This window comes from Ochlerotatus camptorhynchus, unplaced genomic scaffold (genome assembly GCF_037179485.1).
Source record: "Ochlerotatus camptorhynchus isolate MF236.1 unplaced genomic scaffold, CSIRO-AGI_Acam_v1.1 ptg000067l, whole genome shotgun sequence".
NCBI classification, from domain to species: domain Eukaryota; kingdom Metazoa; phylum Arthropoda; class Insecta; order Diptera; family Culicidae; genus Ochlerotatus; species Ochlerotatus camptorhynchus.
The window spans coordinates 222,609-242,273 of NW_027040557.1; the positions used below are offsets into that span (position 1 = coordinate 222,609).

At 36.3% G+C, this 19,665-nt stretch overlaps 2 protein-coding genes across 2 annotated transcripts; one reads left to right on the plus strand and one right to left on the minus strand.

Annotated features, from left to right (window-relative positions):
* The first annotated feature begins 964 nt into the window (after positions 1 to 964).
* lovit (loss of visual transmission) lies at positions 965 to 9,180 on the plus strand. The gene is made up of 5 exons (XM_065216733.1): positions 965 to 1,440; positions 1,501 to 1,721; positions 7,311 to 8,508; positions 8,566 to 8,871; positions 8,950 to 9,180. The coding sequence occupies exons 2-5, from the start codon at positions 1,507 to 1,509 to the stop codon at positions 9,178 to 9,180; spliced, it is 1,950 nt and encodes a 649-aa protein (XP_065072805.1). The 5' UTR covers positions 965 to 1,440; positions 1,501 to 1,506.
* A 130-nt stretch (positions 9,181 to 9,310) lies between these two features.
* On the minus strand, positions 9,311 to 16,456 carry LOC135697136 (tetratricopeptide repeat protein 21B-like). Its single transcript, XM_065216732.1, has 4 exons — positions 13,965 to 16,456; positions 13,711 to 13,908; positions 10,483 to 10,723; positions 9,311 to 10,416 (listed from the first exon to the last, which is right to left on the minus strand). Exons 1-4 carry the CDS (start codon positions 16,439 to 16,441, stop codon positions 9,358 to 9,360), a joined length of 3,975 nt encoding a protein of 1,324 aa, XP_065072804.1. The 5' UTR covers positions 16,442 to 16,456; the 3' UTR covers positions 9,311 to 9,357.
* Positions 16,457 to 19,665: the final 3,209 nt, after the last annotated feature.

Here is a 19,665-nt window from a genome sequence, read left to right on the forward strand (position 1 = left end):
AAACACTATCTGCAACCAAAACAATAAGTGAGTGTCTCATTATACCACCTATTGTTAACTGTCAAAAACGCAGAAACCGTAAAGCTACGCAAATTTGATCACTATATTTGACAATTTAGTTTTTATCATATGCATACTGTTCTTGAGAAGGACACAACATATCTAGAAAAACATTTCTAAAAGTCCTATCTGTATTGATTGGCTCTCTTTATAGACTTTTGCTTTCGCTAATAACTCAGCTGCTAAACCTTTCCCTGTTGTATTTGAATCTCCTTAATTAAACTATGTGGCAAAAATAGAGTGAAATCTGTTTGTATACCCTAATAAAAAATAACCATAAACGCACGATAACCCAAATCATTGAACTATTCCATAAATGGTTTGGATGATACCCAGAACACGTCGTTAAGCAAATTAACCATACAATTTTTATTAGGGTAGCAGTAGTTATCAAAAGATAAAAGCGATTAAGAGAATCGATCAAAGTAGATAGGGCCTTTTGAAATGTTCAGAATCATAAGGGCCTCACTCATTTATTTTCATGATATCCTGAAGTCAATAACATAACAATGGACATACTTAGGGAAGAATCATTAATTCTATTTCATTATTTGCAATCGAACGTATTGTTTCAATTGTTCGAGGATTATATAATTTAATGAATTATAATTCAAAATATGCTGTACAATCTGTTAATAAAGATGTACCTTTTTCTCGGAAGTTACCATTATTTTGCCAATCTTGATTAACGAGTTGATCAATGTTGATATAAAAATATTAATATTTTTATTAAAGTTGATCTCTAAATTGAAAACATCTTTGTCTTCAGTGCATAGACATCCCTATTTCGTCGCACGAACGAAGACGAGAAGAGAGCTAAACAAATGCTCTTACGAACGAACGGGAAGCTCAATACAGCACTAACAGAATTCGCAAGCTTCATTCGAAATTATACCCGCGATCCAGTCGGATGTAGACTTTTCCTCGCTCAGCGTTTCGCCGAATCAGTGTAGTTTTTTCTGAAAATCTAATCAGAAATACGTTCAACTGTGTGTTTGAGTTATTTGTGATTACATTTTGATTGACTCGAATACAGTTCGTTTGCATAACAACTAATTTAGCCTTAGTTCTATTCATCGATCACATATGACAAAATAGTCGTTAATTAAATTAGTGTTGATACGAATTTTTCACATAGCTTTTCCTTAAAAATATCAAGACCGCTTCTTGTTTCGTTGCATCATGCATGCTGAAAATCTTCTTCAGATATTCAATCTGAAAACGTATTAGAAACGAACGGTGTTAACATCGTGTTCGAAAACTGTCAGAAGCAATTACCATTGGATTATACTTTGTGACCGGATTTGCTAACTTTGGTTTATAAGTTGAGAAAATGTGTGCATTATCATTCGTTACTTAGTTCACGTAATCGAAAGAAAAGTAAATGAAAATCAAAATATAGTAGTTGAGTTGCTTAGAAAATAGTCTTAAGGTAACCAGAAGACCATGGACAAACTACATGACTATCAAGGATGGACGGGAAGGTTCCACGAATTCAAAGAAGGACTGCGAGTAAAACATGCCGCTTGGCGCGAGCAGAGAACGGGTGGATTTACTCAGTATATCCGAGACAGCATAAGAACGCCGAATCAGCGGCAAGACAACATCGACTCTAATGCGCCTTGGGGAGAGAGCAATGTGGATTTTTCTCACATATATCGGTACGTAAAATTCAATTTGAATGGATAGCTATTGGCAATTTATTTGCAAAAGGATTTTGTTTTATTAGGTAATGAATACAAATGACAATCATAGAATTGTATTTGTTGGTGTCAACGATGCTGGGGTGATAAGCTCTTGCCTTGAAATAGTGAGAATGTGTATTTTAAAATTTCCCTAATGCTAAAAATGTACATTTTAAAATATTATTTATGCTAGTAAAATATTTTTTAGAAAAATAAAAAAAATATGCAAATTTGCATTTAACTTAAAAATAGCTGCCACTGTGCTTTTCAGCAATAAAATTACGAATTTCAGTAAAAGTGTGTTGGGGAAAATCACTCATAATCTATGAAGAGCTTTGAGTGGGTTGGTTTTTTTCCTTTAAATTCCCTTATAATTGCTTATCTTTTGACAGATACGCGTATTTCGTCTACTACTTGCAGACTTCATCAGTGCCAAGTACTCAACACCAAGGATGGAAATTCATTTACATTCATTTACATTCATTTGCCTCTAACTTTTTTCATCAACAGAATATCGTTAAATGATGTTTGAAGTTTTTGTAGCTTTTGATATTAACTACAACTTTTGTTAATAACAAAAATCTAAATCTCTTATGCATGATGCAGCAGAGCTGGCAGAACATGTTATTGTTTTTCAGTGAATGCAATTAACATTCACTGAAAAACAATGGTGGGTTCTTATCGCTCTGATTCATCATGCATAAGAGATACAGATTTGATGTAGTTAATATCAAAGACTACAACAGCTGCATGCACTATTTTACTGAATTCTGTTGATGAAAAAAGTTAGAGGCAATTTGCAATGTAAATCAATGCACGAAATGAATGTAAATGATTTTCCATCCCTGCTTAGTATATAACTCGTAGATAAAAGATGTATTCTTCAGTGGTGTTGAGTACTTAGCACGGATGAAGTCTGCAAGTAGTAGACGAAATACGCGGATTTGTCAAAAGATAAGCAATTATAACGAAATTTAAAGGAAATAAACCAACCCACTCAAAGTTCTTCATAAAGGGATTCCGTTAAGAGGTTCGACAAGTTTAAAGGATCGTTCATAATCGATTATTAATTTTTCTGAACAATGAGTCGCTCAAATAGAATGATATGGATCTGATTGCATAAGAAAGTAAGCAACGGTGATTTTGTTTATTCATTTTTACCCTTAACAAAGCAAAGATCCACATAAAGTAGCGGACATCACTTTCAAAATGATAATATGGTATATTTAATGCGCTTATCATTGTCTTTCTGTAGATCATTATTTATATTTTCGTGATTCAGCCATATAATTTCAAAAGTCATAAAATAAGTATTATCTGTTAAAGTCGTAAAGAGACTCTGAAATGTTGACGACACAAATTTTGAAGGATGTTGTTTATTCTACTAGAGTTAGTTTTGCCCCATCAAAGTACTTTTATTATTTGCTAGTTTGATTTCAAATATTTTTCACTCGAAATACATATTTAGAAAAAGTAGCAAATCTTGGAACGGGAACCTAAAGTTAACAAAAAGGCAGAATACGCAAGGAAACTTTATCATACACTGAGACAAATAGACTTAAGAATTTCATAAGACTCGACTTATGAACGACAAATATGAATTTCATAAATGCGACTTATGAAAGATTTTTATCTAACATAACGTGGCTCTTATACGCCTTTAGCCATTCCATTTTTCTTAAGCGTTGAAAGACGAGTGGTCAACACACGAGCTCCGTAATCTCAACGTTCATGGTTCGGTTCCAGTCTGCTCCGATTTATTATTTTTTTTGTTAACATTATTTTTCATAAGGCAAATTAATGAAATCATACTGATTTCTTGTGGCTGCATAAGTGTTTCTTATGGAATTCTTACATTCTTTTGCTTGCGTGTATAGCGACAATATAGGGTAGAGAACTACTTGGGCATAACCGTTCAGTTCCGTCATATCGAGCAGAAACATCAAGTATATCAATGATTTCTAATTGAACGAATCAGTCATAAGTTTGGTACAATAGTTTAGCTCAATTGCTACAAATATATCTATTAGAACGCATAATATGAATATTTACATCCAACTTGCTCAAAAACAAAAGAAACACTCCTAGCTAATCATTTTTTTCTGCCTTCATCAATAGAGTAAGGTGAGGCAAAAGTTCGTTTTGAGGTTTTCGGCGCCTGTACAAAACATAACTCTTTGTTTTGGTACTTGTTTAGAAGGTCTTTTAGAACCAGACTTTTTTCTAAAGACAACGAAAATCAGTGGTGTTTTCGAACAATACTCAAACGATTTTAATATAGTAATTTCAATATAAACTTTATGTCTATGTCTGTTAATGCCTAGTCAATTTCATACTAAATGAGTTCAAATTTTGAGTGGCTAATTAGGACCAGATTTGGAATCGTTTGAACACTGTGGTCGAAAATTTCAAATTTTGAATCAGTCTTCCGAACCCTCTTCCGAAAACATCGTTCTAGCTACGAATGGACTGAAAAATTATCAAATTTTTGTAAGAGAAAATTTTAAACCTTGAATGAGGGATCCTGTGTATGGAATTAGTTTGATTAAAAATGCTTGGAGTTTTTTGAAACTAAGGTTGACTTTATGTCCCACCTTACTCTATAAGAGAATCCATTGACGTTTCAATGTGTTTGGACAGCATTGGAATCAAGAAGTAGCGATATATTTTTAACAATATCTCAACAATGTGTAAATATCAAATCGTACGTACGGTTAGTATGGGGAATAAATTTAGAAGTCATCATTGATAGAAACGTTCAATTTTTTATTGTGTAAGCCCGTTCGAGATTAAGTGCGGGTTGTGCTTACTATTTCGGAAATTAGATAAAGCCCTACAAACGTAGGGTAGAAATAAAAACTAAAATACAGTGCCATTTGTCAAGTCGATTGGAATGAGTTCTGCTCGATTGGAATGATGTTTAACAAATCGTTAACGGATAATCGGCAGTTCCAATGTAGACATGTTTTCACTCTACTTATTTACACCGTAAACTAAGGATAACTAATCGATAATTTTTTGCCGTTTATTTTATCGCTCAATGCGATAACGATCACGTTATGTCGATAATTTTTATATATTAGGTGGATCACCATTATATGGAAAAAAGCATACCTGACCTCATCAAGCGAGAACAACCTTTTTTGGTTCCATTTGGCGAACAAATTTTTATGCAAAATTTAAAGACGATTGGTTATAAACCGGCTTTCCACATTTCGTTTGAAATTTGTATGGGAATTAGTATGAGAAAACCTAGTTTTTTTTTTGCATTTCCATCCCTAGGGACCACAACTAATCATGTTCAAATATAGTCCAGAAAGTACCTAACAACTTTGCTCAAGGAAGTACGGTGCTAGAATGTATCTAAAAAAAGTCATAGCCGTTCAAATATTTATGGTTTGAATTAAATGCCAAAAATCACTTTTCCTGCCAACACTGCCGGTCAGATAATAATTTAGGAGTATCTCATCGCATCGACTTTGTATGTTCAGATGTATTATTGAATTATTCAAAAACAATCGATCTATCTCATATGTGAAGTTGGAGACGGAGGGGGGGGGATTATGACCCCCCACTCCCTTCACTCATATCAATCGAAGTAAAGATGCAAACTGATATAACGTCGGAATTTCTTATCTTATTAATTTGGTATGTTCAGAAGAATTATTCAAAAACAATTGCTAAGCATAGTTTGGGAGAGTGGAGAGCTTCCCCAGCTCCCTTGACTCATATCAATGGAAGTAGAACTTCAAACTGAAATAACTTCTTTGTTTCTCATCGTGTCAGGTTGGTATGTTCAGATGTGTTCTACAAAAATATTTGCTTAATCTAAATGGTGAAGAGGGGAAGGGGAGGGACTTACTGTATCCCCTCCAACCCTCCCTTATATCAATGAAAGTAAAGTTACAGTCTGTAATATTTTGGATTTTCTCATCTTCTCGAGTTAGTATGTTCGGATGGGTTATCCAAAGACGTTTGCTCAAATTGCATAGGATTAGAATGATTATTAGAGTGGGTCATCGTGATAATTTTTTTCAAAACAATGTTTTTTTGTATCCATTTGGGGTCCCAAACAACTGTGCAAAATTAGCGGCGCCGATGGTGTAGTGGTTAGCGTGATTACCTCTCACCCCAAAAGGCCTGGGTTCAATCCCAGTCGGCGCCGCCGGGATTTTCTGAGGCATAAAATCATTGATCACGCCTTCCTTCGGAAGAGTAGTAAAGCCGTTGGTCCCCGGTCCATGAGTTGATGGGTCGATAGGTAGGGTCTAGGTGTAGGAGCTGCTTCCCTGGCGTCGGTAGCATTGGTACTCAGTACGGAAAACAAGATCGACGGAAAATAAATCAAAGAAAGAAAAAACTGTGCTAGATTTGGGAATGATTGCTTTTAACCTGGCTTTCTGCATTGCGTTTGAAATTTGTATGGAAATTAGTATGATAAAAACCTTCTTTTTTGAATTTTCATTCCTAGGGACCACAATTTGCCAAAGGATGTACGGTGCTAGAATATTCCTAGAAAAAGTTATAGCTGTTAAAAGATTGTTATTTCGAATTAAATGCAAAAATCACTTTTCCTACCGACGCAGTATTGGTGTAACAAGGGAAGTCAGATTCCAAACTGAAATAATTTCGGAGCACTATATAAAATTGTGGTTCCTAGGGATGCAAATGCAAAAAAAAACTAAGTTTTCCCATACTAATTCCTATACAAACTTCAAACGCAATGCGGAAATCCGGGTTATAGGCAATCGTCCCGTTGTTTGGAACCAAAACAAGGTTGTTCTCGCTTGATGAGGTCAAGTATGCTTTTTTCCATATAACGGTGACCCACCCTAATGATCACACTTGTGTAGTTTTTGTATAATTATTATACAAATAATGCTCATGCTCATAGTGTATCCGCGGCATAATTGTTGCACGTAAAGAATCAAATAACCATTTATGGGCCAAATTTAAAGAATTTCGCGAAAAAAAAGGAGCCTTCTCATTAATGGGTAATTTGTTTTACCCATGACTGAGTAACTGTTACCCCTTTTTCGTGATATGGGTGAAATTTGATTCATAAATGGGAATTTGATTCTTACCGATGACCTTCGACTTGCAATGCCCTTTGACCTAGTAAAATCGTTGGTCCCCGGTCCATGAGTTGATGGGTCAATAGGAAGGGTCCAGATGTGGGAGCTGCCTTCCTGGTGTCGGTAGCATTGGTACTCAGTACGGAAAACAAGATCGACGGAAAACAAATCCAAGGAAAATACATATGTAGGAGGTCTTCTAGCTATGTAGAGGTACTGCTTTTCTTCATTTATTTTGTAGTATTCTAGTTTTAATACGTTGAACTATATTAACTCTAGAACCATTGGTACTGGAGTATACATTGAAGAACGAAGATAGACATTGTAAATACCCCTGAAACACGAAGATTTGTTTTTTTTTTATTTGTATTGGAGGAGACAGGATGAAAACTAGTACCAGGTTGAAAATTAGTTTGCTTACTCTAATACATTTTACCAAAAAATGAACTAAGCGATTTCACAATTCAACGTCTTTCATCTTTAATTATAGGAAAAAAACTAGAATGGAGCTCATCCGGGTGTCTGCAGCCGTGATGGGAATTGAATTTTCTTACGCAGCGGAAACTGCATTTGTATCACCCACTCTGCTGAAAATCGGCGTCCAACATCAACACATGACCCTTGTTTGGTGTCTGTCACCGTTGGTTGGATTCTTCTTAACACCAATTCTAGGTTCTATGAGTGATCGTTGCAAAAGCAACTTTGGAAGACGAAGACCGTTTATCATATTGCTATCCATAGGAGTATTACTAGGTCTGCTACTTGTACCCAATGGTGAAATTTTGGGATACGCATTTGGTGATGTGAATCCATACTCGAACGAAACCGACTTTTCAACACAAAGTGTACTTCCGCACAGGGCCACTGCCCAAGAAACAAACTATCAAGATGATGATACATTGAAGACATCCACAAGACCACCTCATCCTTGGGGAATACTTTTCACTATACTTGGAACAGTATTGTTAGACTTTGACGCAGATGCGTGTCAAAGTCCGTCCAGAGCATACTTGCTCGATGTAACGATCCCAGAAGATCATGCTAGAGGCTTATCGACATTTACAATCATGGCTGGGCTTGGTGGATTCATGGGATATTCCTTGGGTGGCATTAACTGGGATAATACAGCTATTGGAAAAGCTTTTGGAGGTCATGTAAGAGCCGTGTTTTCTCTGATTACAATTATATTCATACTATGCGTATTTTGTACTATCGCGAGCTTCAGCGAGATTCCACTATGGATATTAGACGAAGAAATACAAAGACAGGATCCACCACCCGTCTGTAAGATTACAAAAGCTATGTCCGAACAAGATGTTCTTGAGAAAATTGAAACCGCATCGTACGGAAGCATCGAAGAAGAAAAAATGCATCACCACCAGAATAATCTGCGAAGGTACACGATGCCGGCATCAAGTGTAAACCGCGACTATGATGTGCTCCCTGGAAACAATTGCGCTGAAACCTCATTCACTAAGAACGAACCTACAGAGAACGTAGATATTACCGATACTCTATCTAAGAGCGAAGCAATTACTCTGAAAACATACCTAAAGTCTATAATATTCATGCCCCACTCGCTTCGGATGGTTTGCTTAACTAACCTTTTTTGCTGGATGGCACATGTTTGCTATTCGCTGTATTTTACGGATTTTGTAGGAGAAGCGGTATTTGGAGGGAACCCAAAAGTAAATAGGGATTTTTATATTTCATAAAAAGTTTGCATTAATAGTTTGTTCTTTCAGGCGTTAGATGGAACAGAAGAATACATAAACTATGAAGAAGGTGTCCGGTTTGGCTGCTGGGGTATGGCTATGTACTCACTTTCTTGTGCTTGCTATTCATTGGTAATCGAAAAGCTGATCAAACGTTTTAAGGCCCGAAGGGTTTACGTAGGTGGATTACTCTTTTACTCTTGTGGAATGACGCTCATGGCTCTAGCCAAACATCGTGCTGGTGTCATAATATTTAGCTGGACTGCAGGTGTAATGTATTCCACACTATTCACAATGCCATATTTGCTAGTGGCTCACTACCATTCAGAGGGTATTGTAAGTATGATTGCAGAACTCTTTGAAATAGGGTGAATTATTAACATTTCCAACGGTTTTTTTTTTTAATCGTTTCAGTTCGAAGTAGTCGCTGAAGGCGATGTGAAGCAAGAGGCCACTGTCAGAGGGTTGGGAACCGACGTAGCTATCGTAAGCAGCATGGTATTCCTAGCCCAATTCATACTGTCCATTTGTATGGGATCAATCGTTTCATGGACTGGTACAACAACCGCTGTCGTCAGTGTAGCTGCATTTTTGAGTTTTTGCGGTGCAATATCCGCAACTAAAATTATGTACCTTGACCTGTAGTTCGTGGAGGTTCGGATTATCAACTATATATAAAACAAATTAACAAAATCAAATAAGATATATGCATTATGTCTATTTAATGAATATTATATGTATGTTGTATGAAATATCAATAAATATAATGTACTGGACGGAATATCTGAAGATTTTATTTTCATTCGATGACCGACGATACGCTCAATTTTTCAAATTGTTTCTGCATTTATCGAGAATGTCCTTTTTAATTGACGGATAGTCTGGATGGATCTTCAATACTTGCTGGCAAATGTCAATAGCTTCAGCATATCGTTTAATTTTCATATAATTAAAGGCTAACTTATAGCCGATGTTTGGTTTCGATTTGGCGCTACATTTCCATGCCGAATCATAATACATTGTTGCATTGCGATAATTTTGCTCCTTCTCTGAAAGCAGTCCTAAAAGTTCATATGCCTTAGTGCATGACTTGTTGTGCTCTAGAACACGTCTCAGTAAATCTGTAGACATTTCAAATTTACCAGCTTGAAGGTACAAGTCGGCCAACAGTAACCAAGACTTTTCGAGATAATCAGCTTCCTCGAATGTCCAATTCGTTTTGGCAATTCTTTTCAACTGATTTTTAGCTCTTTGTGATTGTTTTGATATAACGTATGCTGATGCCATACCATAGATTGCTCCCACATGTTCTTTATATTCTTCTTGAGTGGCAATTGCTGTGAAATCTTGCAATGAACGATCGATATTGTGCTTTTGTCTAGATGCAAGCAAGTGAAAATTTTCCAACAATCGATGATTTAGTGCTTCGTTATCAATGACACCAGGACGAGGCTTTAGTTCCTTCAGCAATCGTTCAGCAGTTCTTAGGGCCATTGCTCTGGAATCTTTGATTTCCAGATCATCAGCTCCAATATCGATCACCCCTTCGTTCGGAAGATCTCCGTCTGGATTCAAACAAATTTCAATCATGTTGTAAATAGCTTGTTGACCCCATTCCGGATCTCTACGACAGTTGTTGAAAAATCTAAGAGCACTGTTTGGATTGCCCCCATACCATTCATTCAAGCCCTTGCAGTAATTCAATCCAGCCTCGGTATCTGGACGTAAACATTCATCTTCGGCCCGGTGCAAAAACTGCTGAACATCATGTAAGCTTCCTGATCGCCGCATGACCTCTATCAACCTTGCCAGCGCCGTCCAGTAAGTCGGTTGTGATAGCAGCAACTGAGAGAAATGAAAGGCAGCATTTTCGAAATCCATCTGAAAGGTAGATTTTGATTTAATTTTTAACGTAGATTTGTATCCAACAAATAATTAGCAACAAACCCTTCGGAATGATAAATCAGCCATCATAACCGAAGCTGCCTCATTGTTTGGATCAATTTGTAGTATGGTAGCGCATGTCGACTGACATTGGTCCATATTGTTCAAGTGCATATAGGTTCGAGCTAATGCAGACAGTAAACTGACTTCGGTCGGGGTTATCCTAAGTGCTTCGCGATAGTGATGAATAGCTTGCTCATTGTCCCTGATTGCAATTGACTGCTCTGCCATCAGCACACAAATTCTGCAATTGGAATTATTTTTTGTTGGTAAAGACATTTTCTTTTTCAACCAATTGTGCTATAAATATTATCCCCAACGGACTACTGGAGAGTATCCATGTTGTTGTAATGTCGATGGCATAAATTTTAATTGCTGAATAAAATTCATGTTTAACTACTGCTGCAACTTAATTAGCGATTCCGTATTTTTTTATCCATCTGCTAGTATGTTTGGAATACCTTGATCTATTCAAAGTTAGTGAATTACATGATGCACATATTTGTACACATAAATGCTTTGCAAACTTGAATTTTTTTTCCCACCTATGGTAATATCTAATCATACTCACATTCAATATGTTGATGACTATGACGTCCAATGTGTTCTAGACCAGTCAATTTGGCCACCAATGATCTTATTTATGAATTATCATGTTGATTTGAGGTGTTGACGGGTTTTAATTTAAGTCAGATTCTGGCCACTTCGCTAGGCGTACTCAGAACATGTCTGGACGGTGTTGCCAATGTTTTCCTGGGTACTTAATTTGACCACCATTAATCTTGTTATCGAGTTCTCATGTATTGTGATGTGCCACATGTTGTATCTGATACGTTTGGGTTGCCTATAGTCTAAAAACGGTATCCATAGTAACTGGATCCTGTTCCGGTCATATCTCGAGAAGCGGTTGACCGATTACAAAAATATTCATTAGTGTTCTATAGGGCCACCAGCATTTCCAGCTCAAAACGGAAAAAAATAAACATCAAAAAAGTTAAGTTTTGTGTCCAAAGTACGACCGCATTGTTGACGTGGGGACTACGAGATTATTTTTGCTGATCCATAATAATATATTGATAACAAAATAAATGGTTTAGAAATTTAACTCCAGAATGAACAATTAATTATTCAATGTTTTGAAATCGGGCGGCTATTGAATAAATCCTAATTATTTTTTGGAAATTAGAAAATCAGGTCCTTTATGGTTCATAATTAGGTTCCAAACATGTTCACCCAATTTTCGGAAATTTAGTAATGTTAGCAATGGCAAAACAACTTTAACTTAAAGTAGCAAACGTTTTCATTGAATAAACGGAATACAATTAATTAAACCCCAAATATGCAAAATATATTTTTTTGTTATAGTTATAGTTTTCATAACTTTCATTATTTATTTTACCTACCTATCGACCAAACAACTCATATACCGGGGATCAACGGCTTTACTTACCTTCCGAAGGAAGGCGTGAACAGAGATTTTATGCCTCAGAAAATTCCGGCGGTAATCACGTTTACCACTACACCACCGGTGCCGCTAACTTTCATTATTCTTTCTCCTCTTTTCTTTCGAAAAAGATTTCAAATCGTCAGTTTCGTGCAATACTGGCACAACTTGAAATCTGTGCATTTCTGTGTTAAGTTTAAATTTTATGAATCTTTTTTTATGTCCATAGGACTGAATCGAGTGTGTTTAATTAATTCTATCAAATATCCGGTCAATAATCCAAAGATTTTTACTGCAGGTGTGCCCCTTTGTTAAGCATTTATTTTTATTTTTTAGGTTGTGGCGATATTCACCAATATTCTTTAAGAGATGAACTAGCCTATGGCTAAAAATCTATCATATAAAGAATAAAAAAAAAACCAATATTCTTGTTTTCGTTTGACCCATACAAAAAATGCATTCTGAAACACTCTTTTTCGAGCCGAGATGGTAAGTTACAAAAAAAAGGAATCATGCTCAGAGAGTGAGTTAATTTTACTCATTCGTATGGAGGAATTTTTAAAAGCGCAGGTTACTCATAAACTGAGAGTGACCTACGCTTTTAGAAAATTTGCTATACGAATGAGTAAAAGTGACTAACATCTGAATAAAAGTTAATCACTCTCTGGGCTGGTTTTGTTTTCAGTATACAATGCAACGAACTCCTCTTTAAAGTACTCCACAGTCAAATTTTCTACGATTCTCTTACTTAAGCATTTAAGTTAGCATTCTAAGCCCAACCATTTTTTTTTTTAATTTTGCTAATCTAGGTTAATGTATAGAAAAAAGCAAAGAAAAAATACTACTGAGTATTTAGGCTTGTCTCTCTGTTCTCTTGAGAGTAATTACGGCTGAAAATTTTGATCAATATTCAAGAGATAACCATTGATAAAGAACAATCATCTTTATATAAAAAAAAATTAAATTCAATCTGTACAAAATGGTGTAATTAAAATTGAACTTTATTCATAAATGCCATGTCATAAGCGATGAAAACCTGTCACTATTTCATCACACTTTTTTTATTTGCACCTTAGTATGGTCCACAAAGACGTAGTTCTAAGTAAGAAAGTCTAACCAAACGAGTTCAAATTTAATCAGGACTCGATTTGAACCGATTAAGCTTCTTCTTCATCTTCTTTAAGAGATAAGCCGTTTAAGAACTGTATAGCGAAAGTTTCACATTTTGAATCAGTCTAGTATTCAATTGGTCAAACAGATAATACGTCTTGTACGTTGCTCCCTAAAATCACAGAGAACAGACATGGAGGCTCGAACAACATTTCTCTAAAAACTTGTGTAAAGATTCCTATTTGACTTAAGCGCCACTAACGGCGACTTTCCCACTTAAAAACCCTCTTTGACAACATGATGGCGCTGGCGTTGCACAAATTACACTAGACACTAAGTGCAGGTAGCGCCAAGTGGCAATTTTCAACAGAAAATGTATCGATACTAGCGCCAAATTGGTCGAAAGTGGAAAATTTATAGAGAAAATCAAGAGATGCTAACACCACGTAACGGCGACGTTCCCACTTATTTTACACAAGTTTCTGACCGAGCTTGAACGTCTGTTCTCTGTGCTAAAATGATAAATTTTGCGATTCGATAGTTATAATTTTTTAAATTGTTTTTAAGTTGCAGCTTTAAAGGTTTCAATCAAAAATCTCTTGTTTTTGCTGAAATACGTAGGCTCACGAACAGTTTATGAACAGCTAACTCTCCCTAATAGTAACAATCATACATACTTCACCAGTATTTTATTTTGCTCATGAAGTGTTCCATTCTGATCCACTGCTGAACGTTTCAGTATTTTAAACTGATTATCGCGAGCTTCCTTCAAAGTGTTCAACGATGAGCTTAAATACCCGGCTTTCTCTCGAACTCGTGCCAATAAAAGAAGCTGTTTTGTTCTGGTCTGAAGTTTTGAAATATCCTCATTTTCTCTGAAACAAAATAAATCATGGATGAAACAACAAAGCATATAGTCTTAGGTACTTACTTTTTAGAGAGCTCAATTTCATCCACCAAAGTTTGTTCTGCGTTCGAATACTTTTTAAGTTTCAAGTATAACTCAGCTAAATCAAGCTTAAGCAAACTGTTTTCCGGTGTGTTGATTGCCTCCTGGTAGTAGGAAATTGCTTTCTTATACTGATGTGTTTTCACATAAGCCCTTCCCAATTTACTGGCTAGCAATGCATCTCTTGGATTCTGCTTATGAGCTTGTTTGTATGCTTCAATGGCATCATCTGCTTCTTGTATTGACATATACGCATCACCCAACATCAAATAACTCGACGGACCCGGACAGTTAGAGACCAACTCTCGAAAGCATTGAGCATAAGCTAAACGGTCTTTCTTATGAACCAGGTAAAAATGAGCCATTTTTGTTTTCGCCTGTACATAGTACGGTTGATTGGGTCCAATGTTTTTCAGCAGTTCAATAGCTTTAGAGAAATTTCCTTGATGCATATAAAAATCTGCCGTTGCTACGGTTAGCCTTCCTTCTTCCGTTGTTGATGAAAACTCGGTCGAAACCAATTGCATCAATTTCAATGCCTCTGAGTTTTGATTCATCAAAACATGAGTATTAATAACTTCCAAGTACAGTGTCAACATGTCCGATACACCAAGGGCTTTTCCATCAGATTTGTTATTGGAAGGCGGTCTACATTGACTGCCATTGGAATTAATTCCACAGATTCCCATTGCAATGAAAAAGCTTTTTAAAGCTTCATCGTAACGCTGTTGATTTTTGTATACGATTCCCAGCAAAAGGTGGTACATTGGATTGTCCCGAACTTTAAAGTCGTGACTAAGACATATTTCCAAGCTCTGTGCAGCTCTTTGGAATGATTTTTGCTGGATATGAATATGCGCAATCAACAAATGGGCTTCTGAGTATGTAGGATCAATTTCTTGAAGAATTTTTTGTAAAGTTGCAGCAGCAGCGCCAATTTCACCGCTGAGAAATTGCACTCGTGCCAATAGATATGCAGCTTCTACTAAACCTGGACAAGCTTTAACAATTGAATCCAATATATTTACACTGTGTCTTAGCGATGGGTGCAACGATTCTACAGACATCATATCAGCACTCTGGTCCGCGGGAGCATGCTTCAGAAGCTCTTTTACTAACTGTAGTAGGAAATCTGGATTGAACTGCCTCAGATATTCCAGCCCATATGATAGTGTGTTTAAATTCTTAAACTGAATTTCACTGGCTTGAACAAGAAGCTGTACTGCCTTGTCGTGTTCCGCATGTAGTAGCATTGAAGACATCAGCAGAAGTAAAGGTACTTTATCCTCTCCTTGAATCTCTGTCAAAAACTCAATTTGTTGAGAAACTTGTTCAGAGATACCTGTTTCCATCATTTGGCATAATGTTAATCCACATAAAGCATACATTGAGCTATCGTCTAGTTTAGAGGCTAATTTAAACAATTTTGTTGCTTCTTTATACTTTTGCTGGAGAACATTTTGATAACCCAGCTCTGTGATGTATTCCGCATTGCTTGAATTGAGTTTATAGGCCTTCTCTACAAATGAGTAGGTGTGTGCTAGAATTGTAGTATTTCTTCCACATATTCGCGAAAACAGTTGCCCCATGCGCATGAAAAGATCCCCATTCGCAGGCTCTATTTTCTCCATAGTAGTGAGTAAGTATTGCAAAGCCGAAGCACTGCTGGTGCAATTGCCATCTTTAGCTATGAGAATTATTATTTTTACTTGTAGTGCTTCTAAATTTGTCGGTTCCAAGTTGAGAATCCTCGTCGACGTCTCAATCGCATTATCCCAGTTCCAATTGGAAAGGTGACATCTCATTTTTTCAATCAGTGGTATGTTTAGATCAGGATAGCGCACAGATAATCGGTTTAACACAGTAATAGCTGCTTCGAAATCGTTGTTTAATTGATGATATCGTACCTGTCCAATGTTGGCATCGATTTGCTTCCCATGTTCAAGAGCCTTGTCGAACAGTTCAAGAATAAATGAAGATCGGTTTTTGTTAGAAACTAACTCACACCATCCTTTTAATGACAGTATTTCCGGATTGTTAGGGCTTAACCTTTGGGCTTTGTCGGCATATTCTCGTGCTTTATCGATTTTTCCCGTTAGATACAGAAATAAAGATGAGTAGTAGGCAGATAATGAAGATAGCCGTTTTCGTTCCTCTTTCAGCCTACTGTCCAGGCTCACCAACTCTTCCTTATCAATGACGCTACACCGTTTGTGAGCATACATTAAACTTAAAAGTACAGCCATTCCCAATTCTTTGTCTCCTTGTAGTTGGTTCAGCTCCCGAATACCTTCTTGCAACCTCACTCCTTCAAGAATCAGTGCGATTCCGTTAAAATATCTGAAACTGGCATCTGCAGTATACTTTGCCATTGCCTCCAAAATGATGCGGTGCATAGTGCGATACAATTTTTCACGACCGTAGTATAAAATCACATTTTTATAATCCTGTTCGTCCATTTTTGTTATAATTTCCTACTTATAAACCTTTTCTGATAATTTTTACACAATTTTTTTTAAACTAATATCTAGTTTGTTTACGTCTCCATGACAACTATCCACAAAGACTAAAAATCAAAAAGGTTGGCGCACGAAGTAAACATTGCTCGTCATCTGGAAGCTACAATACGTATGTACATGCGGTTCGGTGTGTACATGCTACATAAAATTTAAATTTTGATTTTAGATCTTTTTTGTATGCTTTACAAATCTCGGTCTCGCATTTCTCTTGCATAAATAACTTATGTCATTATGGAATTAGTTAGCAACCGATATCCATATACAATACAATTCAAATCCTATACGTTCAGATGACACACACACAGACATACACACACGCTTATAAATTAAAGTATAGAGCTTTTTGACGTTTAATCGGCGCACACTAATGCACCATTTAAATAGAGCTTGCTGACGTTTATTGTATGCACACTACGTTACGTATACGTATACGCAAAATGATTTCATCGGGAAAAAAAAACTTCATAGTGAAACATTTTCCAGATGAAAACAAATCACTGACACAATCACACTTTAGCAATCTCTATTGAAGGAGTGCGAGCAAGAGGGAAACAGATTAGTGGGAAACAAACCATCCATTCATCCCTGTGTGCAAGATAGAGAAAGACGATTAAACGTCAAAAAGGTCTATACCTCTATACAGTCTTCAGTATACACGCTATTCTGAGTTTACCCAGTGACGGAATTGTCAAAAAAAAATTTCTAGATTTGTAGAAACTGATAAGTAGAATCTACCCAGATTCTGAGTACACAATTGTTATTAAACTTTTTCAATATGGCGAACGGTGAAGCTGTAGAGGTGCGCAGTGGCTATATTTCTATTTTTCAAAGTATTAACTGTCGAAAATGGAGCAGCGAAAGCTATCAGCAAAGTAAGTTTTTTGGAATTAATCATGTTTTGTTGTTTTTGACATCATCCACATCCAGAGGGCCAGTCACTTCGAATGTATGGGAATGGTAGGAAACCATTTGAAAATGCATGGAAATTTTCAGTTTTTATTCATTATCCACTTTATGGGCAGTTTTAGATGCACAAAAATTGCACGAGTACATTACTATGGTGATAAGGTAAACACTCGTTTATTTGTTTCCTTCTGTGAAAGCATGTTTAGTCACAAATCGTGGATTTTCTGATATTCTCCATACTGCAAAAATGACTTTCCTACCACTGAAGGGGCGACATCTCTCGGATCTTCAGTATAGCTACTACTCAAATCATATAATTAATTAAATAAATCGTTTAAAGTTTTAATTTTTGAGGTTTTCTGTGTGGCATTCCAAACTCTAGCAAACAGATCCCGGAAGACTTTTAATATGCTGTTTGGAGGAAAAAGCTGATAAAAGTCAGAATTTATTTTTGCTAACTAAACCTCGAACTGCTTACAACGGTAAGCAATGGTTTCATTTTAAATAATCGATTATTTATTATTATTTCTCATATTATTCTTTAAAACAATTTTTTGTCAATATTAAATTGGTTTCCATCAAACTAAGTAAAATTTACCCAATCTGCAGTCTGGCCAGACTGAGTTGTTTTCGACTCAAAAATAGGCCCTGAATAGGGATCCCAGCGATGAGTATAATCATCATATTTGCCTATTTTTGGGTACAATTAACTTACCTTTGGGTAGAAAGCGAGTGGAAAATTTCATACGAATTGCATGCAAGTCAATGAAAACTGTTTTGGCTTCCTGCACGCCGAGATGAGTGAAAAGAACTTAATTTTAAGTACTTTTTTCTTACCGTGTACTGTATATAGATTTAATGGTGGTAAGCTCCAACTAGAATCCTTCCCGATCAGACTTGTCAAATTGTTCTGGTATCGACGTCGGAGTGAACCAATTCAATTCTAGAAAAACATTTGCTAGATGCTCTATTCAAGGCCAGTATTAAAATAATAAAATCTGATTTACAGCAAACACATAATATGTCAAGTCTAAATCTAAACAAAAGGAGTATCATTCAGGGCTCAAAAATGATTCCGTCGCAAGTAGTTCCTCGCTCGAAGTACCTAACTCGCTTGGCAAAAGCAAATTTTTGCTCAAGTGTGTTGACGGTCGAACATGACCCAGTGCACACAGAGTTCACCGTGCGTTTGCACGACAGCAAGGCCTTCATAAGTTATACGTATGACCAAAAGAATCGTCGAATCAGCATCGACCATACGGAAGTGCCACCGATCTTTCAGGGAAAAGGTGTTGGTAAAAAACTTGTGGAAGTGAGTTTTAAATATTTCTCTGTACAGTTTAGATTATTATTTGTGTCTAATACTTCTAGGCAGCACTGCAACACGCCATCAAGGAAAATTTAAAAGTAACGGTTCTCTGTGACTTTGCTCAGAAATATTACAAAGATAACGAGTCTCGGTTCAAAAACAAAGTAATATCTTGATTCACAGTTCCAAATTCTATCTGAATAGGATTAACAAGGAAAGTGTTTGTAATGAGAGGTTATGGAATTATATAATCTTCATGTTAAGTTACGTAAATGTAGCATAACACATTCAAAAATATACATTTTACAGGGAGAATAAAAAAAACAGATTCAGAATTCATTTTAAGCACATACTTACTGACCTTTTTTTTGCAAACATGTACTTCCGATCTAAATATAAATGTACATACATTAGAAATGAGTTGACCAGAACATGGGATTGTTAAGTAGGAAATTTTTAACTCTGTTTTTTTTTTATAATCCATGTTAAGTTTATTTTATTTATATAGAGCAATTCTATCCCTTGTTTAAATTGAGTATTTATTCAGGACGGAATCATACAGTCCACAGATTTGGGTAAGCGTGATAGCCTCTCATCCCAGCAGGCCTGGGTTCAATCCCAGTCGGCGCTTCCGGGATGTTCCAAGGCATAACATCTCACGCCACGGGAAGTAAAGCCGTTGGTCCCCGGTTCATGAGTTGATGAGTCGATAGGTAGGGTCCAGGTGTGGGAGCTGCCTCCCTAGCGTTGGTGGCATTGGTGCTCAGCACGGAAAACAAGATCGACTATAAAAAATGTTTTTCTGAATTATGGAATCATTGGAAGCAAACCTACTTTCGAGTGCAATGAAAGACCTCGTGAATGCGTCATTTATTTTTATTGTTTAATTACAATAACAACACAATACCTAGTTCTCAACCATTTTTAATAGACCCAGAGCCTATCGTAT